The following is a 25,460-nucleotide window of genomic DNA, read 5'->3' on the forward strand; positions in this document are numbered from 1 at the left end:
AGAGAAATAGAGACAGTCAGACAGCGAGGGGTGGGGGCTCCCGGATAATTTGCGTGGCACCGATGCTTTGCTCTTCTATACCCAGCGCGCCACCGGATTTCTCTGAGTTATTAATGTTTGTCATTAGCCGCATTACGCTGGAGGACAGTGACTGCAGAAAAAAAAAGGCAGAAATTTATATGGGACAAATATTGACAATAGCTGGCTCCTGGGTATTGGAGAAGAAGAAAAGATGCAAACTATGTTAATGAATGGTAATTAACCACAAGGGTTTGTCTCTCCTGGATCCCAGCTAAATTGGTCCCCGAGTTGCAGCTAGAGACAGTCCTGGCCTAATCCTTTATTATAAAAAGATAAAGGAAAACGACATCATTAGCATATATTTGAAGAGGGAGGGGGGATTAAAAAGTGGAATTATTTCTTTTTAATTCCTGAACGGAGGATTCTTCGCACCATTGTTAATTATACATAATAAAAAGAAAGGAGGGAAGTGGTGAAGAGGAAAACAAAAGCTAGGAGAGGTAAAGAAAGTAAAAAAGGGATGACTTGAAGGGAGGAGTGTGTGGTCTCTTGTGTAGGATGCCAACTCAAGGACAGAGGAGACCTGGATCATTGTTTAATATTCAAAATGAATAATAAGAGAGGGAGGAAGAGGGAAACAGATAAAAGGGGTTGGAGGTAGCTATGTCAAGGATGGAACCACTCCTCTGTGCTGCGTGCCCATGTGGACCCTTGTTAATGATGTCAACAGCAGGGGTCACTTGTTACAGACAGGAACCATGCCAACAGTCAGCTGTCAATCATGAGAGAGGTGCGAGAACCCTGCTGTCCACCAGAGCACCCTCAGTCACCATCGCACAGACCGACGGCCTTTTGAACCGCTGGAACGAACATTTAGACACGGAAATCGACCATGAAATTCACAACCATAATGCAGTCTTTGAAGAATAAAACATTAAAGGCAACAATATGTGAAATGGGTTTTATTTTCAGAGGAAATTCACTGTTATTTAACATAATTAACTATTAAATTATCAGCAGAACAAATACTTACAGAACAGAAGCTATAACACATTTTAAAAAATCCACAACAAAAGATATTTTCCTTCAGAAATAAATAACCTAGGGCACATCGGCACGTCATCACTAATGAAATACCTGCATCAGCCCGAAATGCACATTTCCGCCATGAGATGCGATTTAATTATGCTAACCTTTGAATGAGTAGTTTTTTTATCATGTACATTCTGAAAATCATAGTATGTCTGCATCTGCCACTGGGTCGTCACGATGAAAGTAGGCATAATAAAATGTTAATTCCACAACAGGACAGATTTGATGTTCTCTACAATTAAGTGTAAGAAAATATGTGCATCTGTATTTGCATTGGCACTGCTCGGTGTATTGGATATCAGCAAAAATCCAATATGGTGTATAAAATTCAGTGGGCTTCAATCACCGGTCTGTAAAAGCAGGTCTGATAAATGGATCTTACAGTGAATATTCTGCTCAGTGCTGCACTCTTGACTTTCTCAAAGTGTCGACTTGGCATTGCTAGGTCAAGTCCCTGCACCCTAAGGTCCTTGAGGTGCCAAATAAATTAGGTGGAGAGGTAAAAGAGAGTTTAAAAAAAAAGTCTAACTTAAACATTAGCGTAAGCATTTGCCTTATCACCCCAGGTCTGCGTTGAAAGTGGGGGAGAGTGGCTGCACTGTAAATTAGCTTGGCGCTAAAGGGCCCCTGTCTGATAGACGTAGTGCACTGAGCGCTAACACAGATGTCGAGGGCTCATTTACAAAAGCTGGGCTGCTGTGTTGAGCCAGTGGCCCAGAGTGAGTCGACAGCGCTTTTCTCACAAATATTGGTTCTGCTGCCCCGGCTCAGCTTGGCTCAGCCCAGCTCCCACTGAGCAGGAACCGGGGAGGGAGAGAAGGAGGGAGGGAGGAAAAAGAAGAGGATGACAGTTTTCCCAGCCTCAGCCCAGGGAGTCAGGCTTTTTCGCTGACTGGTGTTGCGAGCGTGGCCAGCTCTTCTGTCAGCACTTTCCTCTCCTTCATCTTCACGCGCACAGCCTCCATTAGCTGGCCGGCAGAGGGGATCTGCAGGGGAGGGGAAGGATAGAAAAAGGGTGTGGGGGCGGCAGTAGAAGGGGTTAGAGAAGATGAGGAAAACACACAAATGCACCACTATTAAAAAAAAAGTCAGATTTTTGACACATGGCAGCATTTCAGAGAACCCATTTGCTGCTTTGTGAAACAACAGAACCTCAGATAGAGCCTGAGGACTTGTGAAACTTTGGAGGGACCGGCCATGTTGCGCTTTTTGACAAAGAAATTCACAAAACAGGCAACACAGCAGTAGTTTGAACATCTAATAATACACTTGACTTTCTTCCATACTCCATATATTAATGTTTGAGCTCTAAGTATTAAAGGATAAGTTCACATTTTACAAGTCTGTCTTAAAGCAACACTCACACGCGCCCTATGTGCATTCAAACAAGGGATGTCAGTTTCAGTTAACTGGTAACTAGCTGGTTAAATTTTGAGAAAAAAAGCGATGTGAAATACAAGAGCGGCTTTAAGTGTTGATGGCAAGTTGGAGTGTGTGAGCATAACATGCCACAGAGTCTGATGGGACGCGCGTGGGAGAGTCAGCCGCTACAATGTTTTTGCCGTGTTTGTGGACGCAGCCCAACACGCAGCGGTCGGGCCCACATGTCTTAACCACACTAGTCAGCATCTCGGCAAGGTTTCACGGACGTGTTCCAAACGGAGGCTCTGAGTGAGGAGGATACTGGACTTCCTCTCCCAGTCAGCACGAAGTGATAGGTAGTTATTGTGTAGTTTTGATTTGTGAGAGCTCTCCAGCAGTCAGTGGTCAGAGCCAGCTCATCTGAACCAGGACAAAGTTAAAGCTAATATGAGGCCTCGTTGGTGTAAGACTAATCAAGGCGGTATCTATCAGAATCTTTTAGTACAAAATTCCCTTATTCTGTTTAACTACATCCCTTCAGTGCAGCTCAGCATGGAAACACTTAAGGAATGGAAAGAAAACTTGAAGGGAGATTTTGTACTAAAATGGCTCAAATGTTCTGATCCACGCTTGGTTTAACAAACGTATAATCAATTTTGCGTCAAAAAAGGTTATTGGATTATGTCTTTCATCTGTCAGAAAGAGATCTCTGTATGGCCAAATCGCACAGGAGGAATAATAACTCTTTTAATGTACATACAGGCATGGAAGTGGTATTTACGGCAGAAAAATGTGAAAACTATCCTTTAAGCACAGAAAAAGGCATCCATTGCTTTTTTTTTTGGTGGGGCTGAAGACACATTACGATTTCCCCAGCGGCTTAAGTTGATCACTCTTCAGCAGACATGCCTCAAGGCATAATTAAAACATCACTAAGCCTCACTGGGGACATTTACAGCATTGTTGTTTTTACTGGACTGTATTTATGCTCGGAAGACGATGAGAATTGATGTCCACTTAATCATACAGGATTAAAAAGGTTGAGCATGAATGAACATACTATATGCGTTGCTTATTAGGTGTCGTGTAAATGGTTAAAAAAAAGTGAAAATAAAGAGGTGGACAGGCTTCTCCTCGGAGCTCCGGCTAATTTTGTTTTTCCTCTGAATCGACACAAGGATTTTATGGTCATTAGGGCGCCTGATCAAAGGCAGGCATTCATACTGTATCACCCATAAATATTCACTTCAACTTATGTGCAGCCCTTTACAAGCGCCTTTTTCAAGCGGCGGGAAACAAATTCACTCCCAAAGCAATTTCCCAAGTCACATGGCACGAGATGAGAAGTGGACTGGCCGAGCTGAAAATAGTGACTTCAATATCATAAAATCTTTCACTTTTTATCTCTTAAAAGAGAATGTGAAAACATAAGCTATTGAACCATACACTAAGAAACTGGCTGACACAAGTCTGGGGCGCTGTAACAAACTTTTACTGAATAAAATCTACATCGGGGAATACAAGGCATCCCGTTGCTTTGAAGTCATTAACTCACTAACTCACAACACATATTGGAATTAGGTTCGCAGCTGACATGTTTTAAGGACACGGCAAAGGACTGTGGTGTGATTTGAAACCATCTTATCAATTTTCCAATACGTCTGGAGAGCGGGAACCTCAGAAACTCTCATACAACAACACACACAGCCCCCCCTCGCCCCTTGACACCTCTCTCCTCTTCATTAAAGGTAACAGGAGCAGGGAACACAAGGCCCCATGTGCCAGGAAGTGTGTGTGTGTGTGTGTGTGCGCACTTGAGCATGTGTGCAGTGGGGAGTCAGTTCCAGCAGCAGTGGATGCATCAAACACGCAGCGCTATTCCTCAGAGAACCACTACACTGAAGTAACTGCTGAGACATCTCCCTCTGCCTCCATCCCCCAGGGAGAGTTCACTCCCTCTGTCTCACACACACATTCACACGGGCGCACACACATACACACAATTTCCCAATCAGCTAATTGCACTTAGAGCCACTAACTATGCAAACAAACCCCACTAAAATAGAGACATAGCCACAACACAAGGCTCCATGGGACAGCAAGGAGGGAGACTGGATCATTAAAAGCACCGATATGGGAGTATGGGTAAACAACACTAACAGGTAAACATGATCTAGATAAACCGAACATGGGTGGAATTTAAGACAAAAACAGATGTTGAAAGTATAAAAGAAGTTTGTCATTTTAAGTCTTTATCACAGAGAGTGGAAAGATGACAGCAAATGAGGGAAAGAAAATGCAACAAACACGTCATTTACACCTGCTGTCAAAATGTGATCTGTAACAACGTAACATTGATACAGATATTGGTTTCAAGGTTACATAAAATAAAGTGTATTGTTCAAATTTAGAGAAAGCAAGTAAGGTTAAAAGAAACACACCTCTAATTACTTACTATATGTCTATTCTGTGTTGTGAAAGTGCAAAAAATATGCGTTATTCAACAGAAATGCATGAAAAAATGAAAGCAACAACTGTGTGTGCAATGGTGCGTGGGCGTATAAACTATCTAGTCAGAGTAGCGAACATGTTGTTGTTGACAATATTTTTTATACAAAGAAAGGAATAACTTCGAGTATTATATCTGCCGGATTTACAAGATGAGCCGGACAATTGAGAATTCGTTGTAGACAGCATTTCAAGGTTTATAATGTTTCCCCTATCTCAGCAACTCACAAAATTCTGATTTTTTTACAGCGAGTCTAGGGCTGATTCGTCGCCACCTCATGTTACTAGATCCAACATCAGTGAGGATAATGAGGACGAATAAAAAATACCAAGTCTAAAAGCAAATGCAATCTCTGATTGGTGAGAGGTCCCCAGCCAGGCGTTGTAGATCATGATCAGTGTTTGAACCCCCAAACCCAGAGTGTCCGTCTCAGCTCCTTCATGAGAAATCAAAAGCAGAAAAATTGAGTAATGTACAAGCACAGGCACGACGGCACCAACATCTCCAATAAAGTCGATGTGAGTCACCCAAGTGCAGTGAGAGAACTTTTTCATCTCTTGCTTGATAAATGATTGTATTGCATTTGATAAAATACCTCTCATTCTGAATCATCTCCCAATAGTGTGTGACTCACATCAGCAGATTCTGGCGCAAGGAAAAACAAGCGCTCACACACAGGCTCACAAATGGGACAAGCAGGACTATCATTCCCTTTCATCTACCTGCCACATTTGCTGGGGACCGATACCCTGAAGGATGGTTGGAGGTGAGCCGCGATGCAGCTGCTCAACTGGATCCCCTGGGCTGCTTAAGGCAGTGTTAGGAACTGGGACTAATGTTATGCTACAGTTGATTTAGCCGGGGCCCCTGTCCCCTTTGGCTGAGTTAGCCAACACCAGCAACACGGCCGCTGTTTTGCAAGAGCCCCTGTCCCCTTTGGCAACACTAAAAAAGCTACTGTTGCATTAAGCCATGCTAACTCGCATCCATTACTATTCAACAGGCCCTGCAGAGCAGACCTTTTGTCTAGGCATGATTTCATGAACATGTTTCAAAAGTGAACTGACATATAAAGCCACTGACACTGACAAGTGTGAGTGTAAGACCGTGTGTGTGTGTGTGTGTGTGTGTGTATGTGTGTGTGTGCGTAAAGACCAGGACAGGGGCTGCAAGCAAAAGGTGTTTTTAAGAGCCAATTAAATGACATTGCTATTCCACAGCCTGGGGCAAACCTCAAGGCAAGGAGCAGCTCAAAGTTGCAGCACTCCCGTGACCATTGTCTGGCAGTGGCATCACACACAGCAACTTTTTTTTTTTTTAAAAGATCGATCATTCCAGCTCTTTTGTCTTCTCCCTCGGAAGAGGTTAGCGCAATTATTTCCAAGGGCCCAATTTGTGAGTGGTTGTAAAGATTGTGTCAGGCTGCTGGATATCTAAATGAGTAAGAATGAAGAGGGAGGGGGAATCAGAGAGCATAAAAGAGATATAAAGGGGCAAACCATCCAAATTTGCAAGTCACTGCTGAGTGTTTTTTGTCTCAGTTATCCACTATTTTACCACCTTATCAATATGACTGTAATAACTGGGTGTAATTGCCGCTTACTACAAGTTTATACAACAGAAGCAACATTCTGGATCTTCGAAAGTGTGACAGGAGAGTCTACCTGTATACATGTAACAACATCACAACTTACATAGAGTTTGTGTATTTCTTCTGTAATAAATAAGGATACACTACTGGTTAGTTTCATATTAACTGTAAAACAGTAAGGTTCTGGATCTTACTGTACTGCTATGACAGGAGCGTTTTCACAGTGGTGAAGGATTGTTGCTACTAATCTCTGTCCCTGGCTGGTGAGCTGTCTCCAATCTAGGCCACTATTCAAGGTAAGGGAGAAGTAGTTACAGTAGTTCTATCACAGAGGGGGAAAACAGCTCTTTGATCTTTGATCTTCTCACTTTTGTTTGAAAATCAAATTTATCAAACGGGGGAATAACAACAACAACAGCATGATAAATAGATAAAAAAAAAAAAAAAGCCAGAGCACAAAGGCACCACACTAAAAAGTCTTGCATTTGATTATCTCTGATAATGAATATGTCACATTTGCAAAGAGGGTGCTCAGGTAAGAAAATCACTAACGCACCGACAAGCCTTTTCTCTCTCCTTCGTAATTACCTACCCCTGCAGCGGAGCAGATCCCTCTCTTTTCTCCCCTTTAGGCCACTAGAGACTGATATGAAAGGGAATTGGACACTTGGGGCCACAAATACTGTAATTAAAAATCTCTCCTTTTCTTGATACGTTGTTTGGAAACATTATTTCAATGCGCAACATGCATTTGTTAGGGATCTGACCTAAATACACCCTAGATTAAACACAGGAACGCACCGGGTCTTTGTTTCAGGTTCCTACTCATTAGGTGTGAAAATGAGGTGATTCAGGCACGATTGGGGTATAAATATAGAAAGGTGATATCCATACAAAAGAGATGCAACCTTTAGGTAGAATTCAGCAATCAAGAGCACACCCGTGATTAACTCTAAGGCTCATTGGCTGGGGTAATGTACTGGGACGCAGTAACAATCAACAAAAGTGGCTATGCCTGCAGCAAACTGTCACAGACAAAATAGGAAGGTGCTAAGAATTATTGCCTTTAAAGGGTTGTTCACTGACATCAGGGAATTTAACACATATAGTCACCTATTCGCTAAGGAAAAGTCCACTATGCTCTAAAAGACCACCTTTTGGTCCAGTCAGACTGAGTAACCTTAAAGCTCTAAAATATCATGACAACTCAAGAATGGTAGTAAGATTATTCAACTGGCCTTTTTCAACTGAAAAGTTGGGCTTGCTTTATTGTAGCTTGCCTGCTTAACAAATCACTGCAACATTTTAATGGCAAAGAAACAGCCCCAGCAAGCTGTGTCTGCGCTTTCTATTTAAGGGAAATGCAAGTTGAAGATACTGAAAAAGTCACAGTGATCTCTGGTATTAACAACAACTCTAACACCAGCCTCCTCCTGGGAACCCCCCTCCTCGTCCCCGCCACTGTTCCAGTGACATATTTACAGTACAAAGGCTCGGCTCGAGTCCCCTCCACGCACATACAAACACACTTACAGAGGCGGAAAAAGAGTGGCTGATTTAATTAGCTCAATCATTAAATGAGGCTTAATTAGAGTCACTTTCCTTTGGAGAGAAGTGCGGGACTCAGAGCTGTTCCTTGTCATTACGGAGGCATAATGAGCCACACAACAACACACTACCCGTCGCCCTCACAGCGTCGACAACAATAGAAACTTTCTCAGTACATTAGCACAGTGAGGCATCGAGCCTTTGATATGTTTAATACAAGGGTTAATGATGTAATACCCAATGGAAGTGCCAATACGGTGAGAGGCTTTGACAAGAAGTGGCGTGAATAAAGTTTGTTATTTAACTTTGGATAAATGCAGCCATTTACTGCCGTAGCAATTGGCTCCAGGAACCCCTCCCCAAAGTTCGATAAGGGTTTGAAATTACAGGAATGATTTGAGCCCTGTGGTCCATCCATAAACGCCTCTGATGTTTTATAACAAGTCCAGTCCAGATTATTCCGGCCTGCCTCTACTACTGCCTTAATGTAATGTTCACCTGCTTGTTATAGTTTGGAGGCTGATAAGAAGTGATGCTTGTACGTCTCCCTCGGGTGTGATTGCGAGGTAAATATTAGCAGGCCCTCAGCGCCACCCCATACCAGTAAACCAAACCGCTGTCCTCTCATAAAGAAATCAACAGAGTCAATGACTTTTTAAATGTTATTATGCTGTCATGAGGCTTGAGATGGGTATGTGCGTGTACAAAATGAGTGTGAAAAATGATCTGGAGGGAACGCGTGTGTTTGCATGCATGTGCACACGCTTGCATGCACATGCTCCTCCTGTTCATTATTGGCCAGCAGCAGAAGCCAGTCATTTCCCTGTCTTCATAAAGACTTGGCCCATTAAATTCTACCTCCAGTCAATAATTAGGACTCCACAAATAAACCAAAGGCAATTAAATCAATGCTTCCCCGGGCCGGTGCCTGGACCCCATGGCCCACATGGACACTCCATCTTCTCTGCTGGCCTTATTCATGGCGGGTTGCAGTGGAGCCATACAGTACACCCCCTGGCCTGCTCATGATTATTAGATAGCACCGTCCCTCGATCCTGGCTACGGAACGCTGCTTATGGTGGCTCTCCACTGAGAGGCGTAGGGTTTGATTTCATTAACTCACCAGTGGAGGTGAGAGACGAGGAAATGAATGCAATGTTTCATTTGGTTTTGAGTGGACATGCAGGGCAGCGGTGAAATGTATGCCACTTCTTTGGCATGTGGGGAGCAGTAACTCAAGACCTCCGCGATCATGTATCTCCATTCCTGCAACACAGTTTGCCAATGTGTCTCTCTTTCTTGTTATGTTGACATGTGGCAGAGCATGACAGTGATGGCGAACAATGGCCCTCACACACAGACGCACAGATACACACATACAGACCACTTGTATGCTCTGTCACACGTGCACATACACACACTCAGAGTGAGTGATGGGTTTGCTATTGACAGGGCCACTGAGATAATAAAGTGCTGTCCCACTGGCAGCTCCATTAGGCACTGACAGTGACAAGATGAGGCTGTCGTGAGAGTGCACACGCACACCCAAGTATGTACACATACACAGACATACACACAGACGGACACATCCTCATCCTCTTTCAGTGACAGCCAGCCTGTTAAGGACATGGATCTCACTCTCATCTTTCCTTTCACCGGGTCTATTTCTGTCTCTGTGTCTTTTTAATCCCAAGAAGTGTGTGTGAGTGCAGCTTGGGGGTAAGATCATATCACTATTAGGGGAGTGTGTTATTAGTGTCACAGGCAGGGTGACAGGCCAGGCCATTCCACTTCACAGATGTTCTGCTTGGTGAGCCCTTCATAAGCTATGACAGAGAGTAGAAAGGCAGACGGGGTACAGTATGAGAGTTCTTGAAGTGTACTCCCTCACTGAGAAAACGCTCTCTTCTCAGCACCAGTGGACGTGTAGTACAGGCACGTTATCACAGTGGCCGCAGAAACGTCAAATTAGGAGATCTACTTTACAGACAGGCGCCTAAAGTGTCTTCATGAACCCTTCCCCTGGTCTTTAACGGGTGAGTTCAAGATGAAAAGACACACAGGCAGAGACAGTCTTGTGTCCCCTTGATACGACAGTACGCTTTTAAAAACCAGACGAGAGGAAACCGCGAGCTAGAGAGAAGAGGAAAACTGAGAAATAAATAAATAAACAGAAAACAGAACAAGACGGACTTGAAAGGGGATAGAAAAAGTCTGTTGCAGTGAGGGGGGATGACTGCGGAGGTCCCAGCGGTCCCCACAGGGACCTAGGGGCAAGTCTCAGCCTTGTCATACTCCGCTCTTCTCCTCCTCCACTCCACACAGCAGCTCCAGCCCCCCCTCCGTCCCCCCCCTCCTCTTCCACCACCCCTGTTCAGCCCACGGAAAACGTCGATAGCAGGCTGCCGGTGCCGAGGTCTCTAGTGGACACTAGCTCATTCTCCTGGCATCGACAGGCCCGCCAAATCAATATTTAGTTCCCCACTAACAAGCTGCCTCGGGGTCTGAGCCAGAGAGAGAGAGAGAGAGAGAGAGGGAGAGAGAGAGAGCTAGAGAGAGGAATGCAGGACAGTGGAAGATGGCAGAGAGAGAGACAGAGAACAGGGACTGAGAGCTGTCCAGCTAGAAGGGAAAAACATGGATTCAGTAGAGTGTTGTGTGTGTGTGTGTGTGTTAGTGTGGGAGGGGGAGAGGAAGGTGGAAAGGTCAGAAGAAGATCTGGGGAACAAGAGAACAGTGTCTGGTGTGTGTCGTGGTGCGGAGGCGACGCATGAGTGCCCGCGGCAGCCGCTGACAAGAACACAGACAAGACACACACACACACACACACGCACTCGACACTCTCAATCATACACATATCACAGCGAGCAGACGTTGACAGCACTCGAGTAAAGCTCCAGCAGAGCACTCACAGATGAGTGGCTGTGCACACAAAGACTCACGCACACACAGCGAGGATGTAGTTGCCTTTCTTTGTTTTATCTTTTTGCATCACTGTTTTTTTCCAGAGCTTGGAGCAGGACATGCTGGAATGGGAACTAAAATTCATCGTTCTTTTATTGTGTTTGGATGAAACTGGTGTTCAAGTATTTCTACAGTGAAGACTGACAAAGCAATCGTCAATGTTAAAGGCTAAAATATTTTGTATAAGACGTATCCTGACAAAAACGTCCCACCATTGTGGAAACACCTAGATTTCAAGCTAGAAAAATCAAGGCTACATTCAATTCCACAAAAAAAAAGTCTAAAGCGGCTTTCCATTTTAATTATTTTTGGTCAGATACACAGAGTAACACTATCATTCAGTCCTTAAATAGGAATGATTTAAAACTAATTATTTTGAACTAAATCAACAAAGAAAAGAATCAACATATTCTAAAATACAAGACTTTACACTCGAAAACTTAAAAAAAAAAATGGTTAGTATAAAATTTGGTAATACTAACCACTTTTAACAATATATTTTATAGCTTATTCAGAAATAAATGTTATCATCTGAGAGATGTATATGCATTTCTTTGCAATGAAATAAACCATGAAGTGTTTCATCTCCATAACGTTTTGAATAACGTGCTGAATGCCTGTCGTCATATTTTATTATGTCATTACCTTAAAAAAATCTCCAAACAAATGTGTGTTTTGCAAGGGATTGCTGAATAGACATGCAAAACAAGCATTCAAATGTTAACAAGAATTTGAATGTAAACGTAATGAATGAAGCTTCAAAGTATTTGGTACAGCCCCGATTATAAGGTTCAATATGCGTCTCAATCCTTTCCAATTTTCCCATGTCCCTGACACTGAGTGAGTGACTGAGAACATGAAAAAATAGTGGTATATAAGAGTATTTTTTCTTGAGAATTTCTTTCATTTCTATTTATTTTTGTTACCATAACCATTAAAAAGAAAACCTTTTGCCAATTTACCAAGTTATTTTTTTTTTGACAACAGCAGTTCTACAAATCTACACCTCAATTAAGAGCTGTATTAGTCTGAAAAATGATTTAACTACAAAGAGAGAGCTGTCATCCCTGTGTATTTGCAGGAATGAGTAATGTACAATCATTAATGATGATGAAGGGTGAGCCTGACCTTCTGCTGGAGGATGTGGTTGAGGTGGTCCAGCCACTCCTGGTCTCTTGGACTCTCTGAATGGGCTTCTGTTCCCTGCAAACAAAACAGCAAATATATATGTGTTTAAAAGACAGCATGGAGACACATTGACACAGAAATCATGTAGATGTTTAGAGAGAATACCTCCAATAAATCCAAGAATTCTTAGTGTTTTCTATGTGGATAAAATGAGCAAAATCTCAAATGAATCAGACTGGAGGTATACTTGATGTTTCTGGAGAAAACCTGCCACTGTATCTTAACATTAGCTTGTGTGAGTCTCCTGCTTCAGGGCAGAATTGTAGCATCACATCATCCAGGACCTTGAAGAAGCTCTCTGGAGACTCAGTGGCAAGTTATGTCAGTGTGCGTTTGTATGCTACTCATGTATAAAGACCTAACAGGAGTGGTAGCCTTGTTACTGCTAATGATGATGGGTGAAGAGCGACTGCGTGGCCATGTACACCTCAGCACTAGTGTGTTACCTCTTCCCTTCAAACCCCAGGTGTATCTGCTCCAAATGATGTGACGAGCCTTGTACTGCCTCACAGGGACACGGGGAGGGCAGAAGGTGGGGGAAATGTGTGTGTGTGTGGCTGAATATAAAAGTTCCCACACTAGCAGACTGGTGGACCTAGCGGGCACGGTCCTGTGAAGTCTGGGCTGTCCAATGCCACAAGTCCGCATGGAGTAATCTTAATGTGAACTTTGAGAGAGTCCACTTCACATCACACCTATAGTCATAGTTATATCAACGTGAGTCAGACAGACAATTGCTGGCTTTCATCCTGCTAAGAAAATAATTGGAAGACCTATGCTTTAAATCAATAGCAATGTTAGTTTCAAAGTCATGGGAATGAATGTGAAGCGTACCAATCATTACATTCTCTAAGGCTTTTTTTGGGGCTTAGTTGTGAATATCCGAATCGTCAACACCAGCCACTGTCCCCGCCTCCAAAGTCCCAACACTCTACTAGACAAGCGAGTGGTGAGCGATCACAAGCATGGAGGTTCAGGCTCGAGCTCGTCAAAGCCCCCGTGCTCACAGGAATGAATTTGTGCACATGGGGCAGCACTGCTCCCTCGCTGGTTTTTATGTTGCGATTACTTAAACACCTGAGAGGACCTTAATTTGTTGCTGTCATTCAAAACCTTTTGCCTCTTTTTCTCGCGCAGCCGACGCAATGTCTTCTTCCTCGGAATACTGATTTGGATTACCATGGCAACGGTAGATGCTTCGAAGCATTTTGGTCAGCCCTAATATCATCTTCATTATTTTATCCAAAGCAAAAGATTGCATAAATGTTACATACATTCCCCAATGTGAAGAAAATCCAGTACCGTGAAAGAAAATAATGTAATGTATATATGTTGTCAATACTTCATTTGTGTGGTAGACACACATTGGTCTTGTTTTCAATCATACAGCCACAATAATAAAGGGTTTTTAACTTTTGTAAATAAATGAAGCAGTATGCTTTACAGTAGTATTTGGGAAGGAGGAGAAAACTAGACAAAAGTCAAAACTAGGGCTGTACGTTAAGGTAACAATAAATAAATCATATTGCTATTATTAGAGATATTATAATGCAGATATTTCAATTGCAGTATGGTTCACAGTTAGAGGGATTGATCATTTTTGCATCACGATTTTCATTTTCACTGACAAAACTATTAAAATCATGATGATTGTTGCGGTCTGTACCATACAAACATCTCGAGAACAAATGTTGTGGGCAAGGGCATCTCTGCAACATTACACTACTTCATTATAATGCTGTTTTGTCATGTGTGATATGTGTGTTCAATTAATTGTGCAGCCCTCCTCAGAACAATTCAGAAAGATACCAGTGAGTGGGCTGGGATGATTAAGACTTTGGCATTGGTCATATGCAGGGCAATAAGTGAGGTCACATTTTATTCCGTGGTGGTGCAGCATCTAAACTACCTTAACCCGATGACTGTGAGAACTTCAGACTTTTCAAAGTATGTATCACAAAAGTCTGCCCGGGCCAATTCTCCAGGTCAACATTTGGATTAAGCGTGTATTTCTTCCTGCTTCTCAGTACCTTCTATTTGAGATCCTTGGTGTTTAGCAGTATTCTAGGCTAATTTCAGCATATGCCTAATTGTGACTGGTGCTCAGAGTAACTCAGAAGTAGACACCGACCAGGGGGAGATGTATAGTTATATTAGTGAGAGAGAAAAAGGGGGGTCTTCTTGCGACTACTGCCTTCAAGCCTCCCGTAGGGGTGAACACAGTGTGTGAAAGAGTGTGTGTGTGTGTGTGTGAGAGAGAGTGGGTGTGCTTGTCCACCCTTGGTAGATATATAACAAAGCACTGACCCTCCATTAAACATTAGGTGCAAAACAAACTGGCCTGGCAATTATAGCCTTATTACATCTGGCTCATTAACTCCTCAACAAGTTGCCCAGCGAGCCTGGAGCCGCTCAGCCCTCTCTGGTCCTCTGCTGCATGCTATAGGGAGGATAGAGGCAAATAATAATGCAGCGTGATACATGAGTGTAAGCATGTGTGGAGTAGTTATGTCTGAGCACGCTTACACACAATCTTTGCATCTGTGCACACAGCACAGTACATCACATTGATTTTGTGTGTGTTTGTTTGTGGGTGTGTTCAAGGAAGCGGCTTTAAGTTCCTGTATGACTTTTAAAAGCTTCTGAAATTAATTCAAAAATAGTAAACAGCAGGTGAAAATAATTCCCCACGCCCATGAAAAAACTGAAAACAAGGACGCTCTCACTTTTGGTGCTGTGCTGTCTGTAACTACAGAACCAGCTGCACGTATAGCTTTGTCACAACTGCATTTCCTTTCCTTTCCTTTCCTGGGACACATCAACAAACCAAGACTAATGCTCTGGAGGAAAGAAAATATCTAGCCTTTGGAAAAAGATGGTGGTCATTACATCTGTTCCCAAAGTTCTCCTGAAATATATCCGCAACAAGGAATAATTCATTAAAAAAATTTGATACGCTTGAAATTCAAAGATGCATTGATTTCAAAGGGGGTGCCCTACAATGTGAAAAACTTCTGCAAATATTGTTGACAAGGGAGATCTGCCAAACTAAAGAAAAGTAGCTATGTTGGCAATGGAGTATTCTCATTTGAAAGTAAAACTGAAAAGTAAAAGCAATCCCATTGAGCCCCGAGCTCTCATTCAGCACACTAGTATCGCACAACCAAGTGAATAAATGAATACACTTGCTATGTGTTGGACTTGTTGAAGACTGCTGGGACATCCTGATAACCTCATGTCACGTCTTCAAGTCCAAAGAAAAACATGCGATCTACAAAGGTCTCGCAAAAGCTTTGTACACTCTTTGAGTGTGTTGGGTGGGGTGGGGTGAGGGGAATAGGGGGGTTGGGGGGGTTCACAATCCTGAAACAAGTATCATGAAACTTCAGCTCTGTTACAAAACCTATATCATTTTTAACATTGTGGCAACCATGTGTCACAAACCAGCTGCAGGTCAGATTTTGATATTTGCACACCATAGATCCATTATTTTTAGACAGTTCACCTCAAAGCCATAAATACTTGTTTGCACCTACCTGTAGTGCTATTTATCCATCTAGATTGTTTTGGTAAGAGCTGCTGAGCTACTGAGACATTGGCTGTAGAGATGTCTGCATTCTGTCGAACATAATTGAAGTAGATAGCACTCAGCTTGTGAGTGCCATGCATTTGAACAACTCAACAGCAATGTCTCTTTCCCGAAATCATGATCGCCTACTCAATATAATCCACAGAACTACTTGCTGTGAGCAGTTTCATGTGGAAACTCTTTTATTTCTGCCAAGCTACGCTGCATCACAGCGCAGAAGGCAGCATGCATCTACTCATAGACAAGAGGCTAGCTAACTGAGCTAGCCAACATTGCAGCTCAGCGGAGAAGAACGCCATCCAATTTTACATCCTGTCTTGCATGAGAATGAACCTTTCGTCCAAGGGGTACAATGCCTTCTGCGCCTTGACAGAGATGGTCGGTATACTTGATAGAGAGAAAATAGTTCCTACGTTAAAAAGCTCACGACAAGGTTTGTTGAATTATCCAGAGTAAGAGACATTGCCGCTATTAGCACCACAAGCCAAATTCCATCTAGTTTCACTTTATTCAAGAGAGGAGAGACATCTCTACAGCTGATATCTTCAAAACTCTGCAACTCACACTAAAACCTTCTAGAATGATAAAGCATGATAGGTACGAGGACAAATCAGTGGTTTTGATTTTACGCAGCTAAAGCATAGTTACATTCAGGCTTGTTTACGTAGAGCGTACTTAATTTCGATCCACAAAATGCCCGTGATATGGCCCTCATTTCTACACAACCCCCAGCTAAACACACAGGCGGATCGTGTAGAGAAACAAACCATTTCTCTTGGGTTCCATTTCCAACATTCAAAATTACACTCGGTAACACATAATCACACTTGAAACTGTTAACTTCACTCTGTGACACAACATTTATAATTCTCTGGTGGGTGCGTGCGTTCTCAACAGCGCTGTGATCTATGAATGTTCAATTAACAAAACAGGAAAAACACACCCACCACATTAGGGAACCAAGCAGCCTGTCATTAACCACCATTAATACGACAGAGAAAACAAGTGATGAGGAGAAGAGAGTGATTTTACCCACAGAGGTTTCAGCTCTGATGAGGGGGACTTTTTGTCAAGTGAGAAACCGTTCCCTGTCATCTCCTGGGTGGAGCTGGGCTGCAAAGGGCTAAAATTGGTTTCAAGTGTGAGTAAGTGCCTGGTGCACCCTCTCTCATCTTGTGATAGATGGGAGGAAGTCCCCGGGGATGGGAGGTTGATTGTAACATGGGGTTGCTAATTGATGACATGGCTGGGTATGATCTATGGCAGGGAAAGGGCCCACCAAGTTGGAAAAGAGTGTGAAACTCAAGACTCAAGTCAATAGCAAGGATTTTCAGTTCAATGACCGCTTTCAGTAGAAAGAAAAGAGTTGTACTTACTCAACTTGTGCCATATTAAATCTTATATCAAGTCGACAGGTGCTGCAGGTGTTGGCAGGTTTTTGATCTTGTCGAGAGCGAGAACGCCGGCTTTAAACATGAAGCCACATCCTTCTCTATTGCACTGCAAGTTTCTAACTTATTAGTGACATGCCTCAGTGTGTGGTTCACCTTTACTTGGTCTTCAACCTTGCTTACTTGCCAAAATCCATCTACCCATCAATAAAGAGGGTCAGACAGAAGCAGAGATTTCCAGCGAGGCTAAATGATGTTAGATATAGGTGAAATGAACTAAGAACAGAAGGCTTCTGTTTCTCCGTATTTCCTCCTCTCTACACCAACGCCAGTCTACAGTATCTGTTCCCAGAGGACAGGCCAAAGTTACGGTAGCTCCTTTCTGGCAATTGACACCAAATAAGGTGTTATTTATTCAAAAAAGATGCTCAGAGCTACAAGCTGATATTGATGAAATAATGTCTTTCCCAGTCCTCTGGTGCAATCACTAAGCAAAACCCCCTAAAAACTTTTAGGATGTTTTCGAAATCTAGCAGTACAGAAAATCTATTATAGGTATGTTGAGTGTTCTGGGCATAATCTTTACACGATATTGATCCTCAAGTTAGCGTTTGTATGAAATGTTGACCCACTGTCCCTTGGCCTTACCTGGTCAGTGTCCATTATGTCCGCGAGATCATTCTCTGACATATTGAGGATGGAGGCAGCGATGGACTTGGCTTTGATCATAGACTTGGCTGAGAGGCCGCCCTTTCCTGCCACAGTGTTGGCCTGCCTCAACCTCCTCCTCTTCATCAGCTGCTGCTTGACCTCTTGAACGTCTAAAAGTATTTCACTGGCCAGGGCCTGAAGGGGGAGGAGAAGAAGGAATAAAAAAAGAAGAGGATGATGAAATGGATATAGAATAACAAGAGGGATAGCTCTGCCTGGCAGATGAATAAATGAAATTGATCAAGCATGCGCCAGAGAGGCCTAGTACATTATGGAGGAATATTGAGTTTGACACACTCAGATTCTCTTCGGTTTCGCCTCAAGCTTCCTTGCAGGAATGCGGACCTGAGGGTTTGTTGCCCTGTCGATTGAAAGCTGAGGGAACACAGCTTTGATACCAAACGCACCCCAAGTTTTGCTAAAATCTCCACAGACAGAGAATCATGCATCAGAGAGAGAAAGACAGAGAGCTACTGAAAATACAGCGATTCATTTATTTATTTGCTTTCTGAATGTCTCACAGTACAACAGGGCAGCATAACATTGTTAATAATTAAGCTATGAGGGGCTGTTTTAAATGGTGCCCGAGTGAATGGCAAGCGAGACGAGGAAGGCCTGGGATGGCACAGTTGTCGGGCACTAAATGGGAGTTTGCTCTAAATACAGAGAGACAATTAAATGTTAAAACTGCCACTGTACACGAGAAAGTCAATAAAGTAAACTCCCCTTTGCTTCATTTTGAGCTTATTGATCGAGGCAATAATCTTCTGTATCATTCCCTTGTAAGCCTGCTGAAAAGCTGACCTTGGAATAGATGGTCAGATGAGGGAAAGCTAGAGACAGGAGAACTCACAGTACACAACAACAAAAACAAAAAAACAGAAAACAAAGTACAACTTGCTCTTGGACAGCACACAATATAACCAAGCGAGCAAGAAGCACAGTGTGTATACACATACACAAACATAAGTACAAACATAGGAAAACACTCAAGTGCATTACAGTAACAAGGGTAATCACACATGAACAGTGTCGAATAGCGGCAAACACATCAACTCCTCTCTCTTAATTTCACACAGGTGGGTCGGATGCAGTTTATACAGCCAGTGTTGGTTCTCACAGGAGTGTGCTGAGTGAGTGGTTGGAAGCTTGAAGCAGGAGTAAGGTGCGTTCCTATTTGTCTATTAACAACATTAAATAACAAAATATACATAAGTAAAAGCCAAGCAGCACTCAGACGTTCAGAAAGTCATGTAAGAAAACCAACAGGATCACATTACAAAAAGCCCACACGGATTAAAATAATAATGAAATAAAGTAAAAGGCAAAGAAGTTGTTCGCATAAATCAACTCATACAGTGTTCGATTACTGATCTCAACTCTATAAAGCTATAAACTCTTTTGCGCTGTCCCAAATACCACTTTTCGGGATTCGAAGCTTCATCGACAATTACCCATGAATATTTGAAGCTCCAAACTTTTGTACAACATGTAGCCAATATTTACTTATAGTATGTACTTTGCTATTCCTGTAATTATGAGTATAATGAGAGATCTAGGTGCTGTATCGTAAAATGAGAGATGGGGAATAGGTAGGAAGAGATCAGCCACTGCCTATTCTATCACTGCCTCCAAAGTCTCAACAGTCAATTTAGCACTTAACAACCGAAGTTGAGCAGCAGCGAGCACTCGTCACTGCCCTATGCTCCTTGGTGGGGATGCTTTTTGACTTGTGGATACTGTTCTGTGCGGGGTCTTACAGGAAATGTGGCCTTTCACCTGGACAGGTGTGGTTTTGCATGACATAGGACTGCATGCTTTCTGTGACAGCCGCAGCCCAGAGTGCACGTTGTTTAACAATAATTTGTGTATTTGGCCTCATATCTATGTTCATGGAAAGACATAGTCTGCCTTGCAAGACTGTTTGGCAGTTATATGAAAGGTTTTCTGCCAGAAAGCCTTTAGGAAGTTAGGTGATATGGTATTAGATGGACAGAGGTGAATAACTTACAAGTTCATGCTGGATGACTGGATCTCGCAAGGGACCATCACATGGGTGACCCAAGTTTGTGTCCCGCACACCGTCAAAGTTTTTGCGTTACACAACATTCGGTTTGAAGCAGGATATAAGGCACTACCTACGAATGAAATACCAAGTTTTAAGGGAGTCCCATTCTGTGCACTGCTTTACGTGCATGCGCCTGATTTGTATGTGCACAGATTTTAATTAAAAGCTCCATTTCTCGCTCTACATCAGTCTTATCTCTCGTTTTTCGATGTAGCCGATCATACGTCTCCTTTAGGAGTTTCCTGGGACAACGATTGTGGGTGATACTTCAGGTGCTTGCGGGAAATAGTGTAAAGTAACATACCAGCGGCACTTTGAAGGCTATAGCATTAGCTAAGTGGGCTAAGTAATAATAATAATGTTAGAGGTGTTCACTCGATAAAGTCGCTAACTTAGATCTTCATGAATATATGATAAGCTGTACCAATCGCCCTAAGAACGAGGATTAGCTTCCTGTTACCAAGGAAACGAAGGTTCCGGTTAAGTGATCGGAGGCGCCTGAAGTCGTGCCCATAATTTGCGCAAGGTATCCCGGGGGCTAGTTATAAAATGGATAATGATTTGGGTGTTGAGTACCAGGGCAACAGTAGTAGCTTCTGAGCATTCAGGTCAGCCATAAAACTGTTTCACTATAAAACATGAAAAGTGTGAATCTTCTGTCATCCACGCCAGCAAGTCCAGATGCTTTTGACTTGCTTCTTTTTAAACAGAAGGGTGACCAGTTTAGTTCCTTTATATTTAAAATTTCAAATGCAATTTCACGGGATGACTTCTGTGTCTATGTAGGTGTAAAATAAGCAGAATTGCACTGATTAAAAAGAACGAGACTAAATCATAACCATCATCAAGGTCCTGATAACGGAAGACAGCTTTAGCGCTTTTTGGCGATCTGAGAGCTGTGTTTACCCTAAAGGAATACACAGCTCATTAACGAACAGGCTATTCTTTCATTTACAGCCTAATAGATATTCACTGTCACTAGTCAAGGGTTACATTCAATTGACCTAAACCCTGCATGTGAAATAATCCAGGAAGAAATTAAGGGGTGAATTTATCACTCATTCTCAGCCCTGGGAGAGACAAAGGGTGGGAGGGGGATATGCAAGCATTCACACACACACACACACACACGCAAACGCACACACACATACAGGGGCGTTGTGTTTGTGTGTGTGTGTGTGTGTGTGTGTGTGTGTGTGTGTCTGTGTGAGTTTGTTAGGAGCTCTTAGCCTTGCTAGTACCACAATCACTATTGCCAGAGGGGCAATTTAGGCAGGGCGAGGATTAGGGCATGGAGATGGGGATCAAATGAGCAGCAAAAAGATATCCTCTTTAATAACTAGCTACCTCTGAACCTCTTCACACACATGAGGACACAAAGGGCCATTCAAAAACATAAAGAGTAGAGCAGGAGGAAAAAAATGCTTTAATTTTGTTAGATTATGCAGGCACTGATGTAAAACAACTGCTGTTTACTGTTGTTAAAAAACCTTACAAACTTGAAGATGTTATTATGTAACCACCTTTCATAGAACGGGGTATATGAAAGGTGTATACTGTAAGGTAATCACAGGTAAATGTGTTGTTACATCATTGTTGTCAGGTACTTCCTATCAAAAGGCTATTTCAAGTAATTACAAAAATACTCTCACAATCCAAACGACACAGTCTTGTACTTTTCAGTAGGGATGACAAGCCAAAATATTCTTTACAAGAGAACTACCTTCAGTGTGTGTGTGTGTGTGTGTGTGTGTGTGTGTGTGTGTGTGTGTGTCTGTGCCTGTATGTGTGTTGTGAAGTAGTCACTACATGCAGGGCCACTGTTTAGCAGTTCAACAGCAGTGCTTACAGCCTGGGGCGTGTGCAGGGGCCAAAAGGGTTTGCTGGCACACAATAAAGAAAAATCTCCACACACAAATACACACACACAGCACATACAGGCACAAAGAACAAAAAAACAAGCTCATAAAGTCACACACAGACACATCTATACACACACCGAGACACACACGCACACACACATGTGCAGCCCTCCGGTCCTGATCAATACATGACAAGAGTAAATCTCCTCCGGACGTCAGGCAGTCCAATCAAAGGGCTTGGTGTTCTTATAGGGAATCACAGGAGCCAGGGGGAGACAAACAATGATGTGAATCCTCAACAACAACACAATGGCCCCACCAGCCTAGGGTTATGGGAATGGAGGAGAGGAGTTATACGAGCGTGAACTGTATTTTTATGCGTGTCTGTACACGTGTGCTTTCACATGTAATGCAACTTCTATTTTAAGGTTACATGTAGATTGCATGCATGTGGGTCTTCTTCGCTATATAATTGTGAGGGTACGAAAAAAGGAAGACTAAAGGTTTAGTTGTATGAAAGAAATCAGAGGTTGGAAAAGGAAGTAGAGGATAAAGCATATCCACCTTCATCTCTGCCCAGGTGCAAGGACAAGACTGCTGGTATTTCTGGCATGTGAGGACAAAAACAATGGCACATCGCCACTAAACTGTGTCCATAATCTTCCACTTGATTTATGTGTGTGCAAATACACAGCCACCACTATCTATCTCTGCCAAGGCCTTTCCTCCTTTGATAGACAGGTGTCAGCAGAACAGAGTTGATGGAGGGTCTTTATCAGTCTCTGCCAGACACACACATAGACTGACACAGACACACAAACACACCTCAAGGTGATGGATTAGGCCTAAACATAGACAATAGTGCCCATTCCCATTGGGCACACAGTATTCTCACAGTGCTGGCCTGTGTCTCTCTATACATTGGAAGAAAGTGTAAATGCAAAATAGTGCACACACACGTTGCAATTCCATCCATCTTCTGACTCTTGTGGGGGACACAGTTGTAGTGTGTGCAGGCTAAGCAAGGTATTGCTCACTTTCTTCCCCCTAGTCACATCCCCAAGGTGTTCCTGTGGGATCCTAAGGCTTGCCCTGGCCAGGTGGGATGTGTAATCCCTCTAGTGTGCTCTTAGTCTGGGTTTCCTCCCAGTTGGACTTTCCCAGAATACATCCACAGGGAGGCATCAAGGTGATGTCCTGATGACACGCCTGAACCATCTCAACTTTCGATTCCTGGTTCCTGAGCTTGTTCTGGAAATCTTCTGGTAATCAAATGAGCAGCTCTTATTCTTTTGATCACTACCTAGACCTCATGGGGCTGAAATGTCCACTGGCAGGTAAATTAAGAGCTTGCCTTGAGGTTAAGTCCCTCTACGCCACAAGTCTGGTACAATACTTGCATCACTTGCAACACCACACCAGTCCACAAAAAGAAGTATGCCAGAACTTTTGCAAAGCCATTCCATGGTCTTCTTCATGGCAAGTTTGTTCTTCCACAGATGCTGCAATCCCTCCAGTGTCTTGATACCCATCTGCTATCAATGAGTTCTTCGTTTGATGCCTTGACAGCCACGGATGATCTTCTGGCCACAACTATGAGCATCTGTCTCCACAACACAGGCTTTGATCACAATCCATTGGTTTCATGTCTCCAAGCTCAATCAGGATGCAGAAAGAAATCCAGGCTTCCTCAGTCCACCTGCAATTAGTTTCCCAGTTCTGTCTAGCAGCTTTCCTCCACCATCCCAACTAACAACCAGGTGATGCTCAGTTGTCAGCCCTGCTCTACTGTCCACTTTAATTTGTCTCCTACATGGTGTTCATTACGGACCAGCACAAAAGTTCATCAAAACACCACTCAGGTTTACACGAGGTGGGCTGATCCTCCCAATTTATGTTTCTATGCACAGTTAGTGTTGAAGCACCCCAACAACAGACCCCAAGAAGGCTAGATACTTTGACAGGCCAGTCCAGTTACAACCACGAGGGCGGTGATGAGAGCCTTTACTTTTTGCTCAATTAATAATGCATGAGACCCCTACACCTAACCTTACAGGTGGTACACCCACACTATGTCATTAAAATTCATATTTGACAAGACAAACTCTGGACCCATGGCCATTGATCCCTTGCCCCTTTAGTACAGTACCTTGATGAAAGAGTGAAGTTGCTCCAGCTGAGAGTAGGACTGGCCTAGCTGTCTCTGAAGCCTGTCCAAAGCATGGGAGCTCTGCCTGGTCAGTCCCTCCATTTGCTCAGTGGCTGTCTGTTCCAGTGCAGCCAAAGCCTGCTCACTAGCTCCCACACGAGCCTGCAAGGCATGCACGCGCTGCTCCTGTAAAGAAAAATAGCAGATAGAACTGGTTAGCTGAAGGCACAAAATCTTATTCTGTTTCAGAAAGTAGCAAGTCTGCATAGGCCTGTGAGACATGTGTGGCAATTGAAGTAATTGTAGAATTTGAAAGTTTCTGCCTTTGCAGACTCCTAGTAATACTGTCTAAAGTTTTCCACCGGGATGTTTTTTCCAATATGCCATTAGGATAATTTTAAAGATACTACCATCATAAAAAATGTATTCTTAATAAACAGGTACCTATGAGTTGTATTTACCCAACCTCAAACTTTCTGCTAATGTCACTGTTTTGCAGCTTGGAATGAGTTTTGTTGATTTATTTTTACTTTGGCATTTGAGTCCTTGTCTGTTGATCAATGTCAAAAATGCTTATAAAAATAAGGCATTTCTAAAACATAAAAAATCTTCCAAATCATACCATTCTAGTGAGAGCTGGCAGTGTGGCTGATTCCTACCTTTTTTTCCAGGTCCTCCTTCAGTTTTGTACAGGAGGCCTCATACTGGCTTTTCTCTGTGGTGGCAACATTTAGTCTCCTCTTTAGAGAGTCAATGAGAGCCTTCCTGTTGGCGGCCTCTTCTGATAAAGTCTTCACCTGTAGAAACATGAAAAATGAAACTAAACAATGAAGTCGGGGCATAGAAGTTCTGTAATTCTGGAGGTATTCAAGTCATATATCCATCTAAAATTTCCTTCAAATGAATGAAATAAAAATCTATTCTGTCAGTTTACGGTCTCTAAAATGAATTATTTTTCAACCAGGAGATACAATTATTCCGAATATGAGAAATACTGAGCACTGCAGTTCCTAAGTTTCTCTTTCTTTGTCACCAGGACCATCAAACTAACTGGATGACCATGATGATGGCGTAATCTATGATGTGCTGTGGGTACCTTCTTCTCTAGCTCCTCCACTTGACCTCGGTAACTTTTCTCCATCTCCTGCAGGAATTTCAGTCTCGTCTTCAAGTCCTCCACCAGCTGCCTTTTCATGGTCACATCTCGCTCTGTGTGGCTCGTCCTGTAAACATAAATGAAGGTAAACACATAAAACCACAAAAATACGGTATAAAGCATAAATGACTATGCATTCTGCACAGATATTCACACTGATGTACAGGCACACTTGCATAAAGCATGTGCTCAGCAGAACAAACACATACACACACACACACAGACACACACAACAAGCTGGCAGGCACAGTGTCCCCAT

At 42.9% G+C, this 25,460-nt stretch overlaps 1 protein-coding gene across 4 annotated transcripts in view; it reads right to left on the minus strand.

The window, feature by feature from the left end:
* Positions 1–968: 968 nt before the first annotated feature.
* The window catches only part of cntln (centlein, centrosomal protein), an 87,378-nt gene continuing 62,886 nt past the window's right edge, over positions 969–25,460 (minus strand). For 3 of the 4 annotated variants that reach the window (XM_084364634.1, XM_084364636.1, XM_084364635.1), the window contains 6 exons: positions 25,142–25,268; positions 24,705–24,842; positions 24,046–24,231; positions 17,904–18,101; positions 12,216–12,290; positions 969–2,099 (listed from right to left, as the gene is read on the minus strand). In XM_084364634.1, coding sequence (XP_084220760.1) covers positions 1,989–2,099; positions 12,216–12,290; positions 17,904–18,101; positions 24,046–24,231; positions 24,705–24,842; positions 25,142–25,268 — 835 coding nt within the window. In that variant the 3' untranslated portion in view covers positions 969–1,988. Of the gene's footprint in view, positions 2,100–12,215; positions 12,291–17,903; positions 18,102–24,045; positions 24,232–24,704; positions 24,843–25,141; positions 25,269–25,460 lie in introns of those variants that run through there. The other variant, XR_014623435.1, reaches the window with a different exon arrangement.

The sequence above is a fragment of the Pagrus pagrus genome (genome assembly GCF_965226575.1).
Source record: "Pagrus pagrus genome assembly, chromosome: 2".
NCBI classification, from domain to species: Eukaryota; Metazoa; Chordata; class Actinopteri; order Spariformes; family Sparidae; genus Pagrus; species Pagrus pagrus.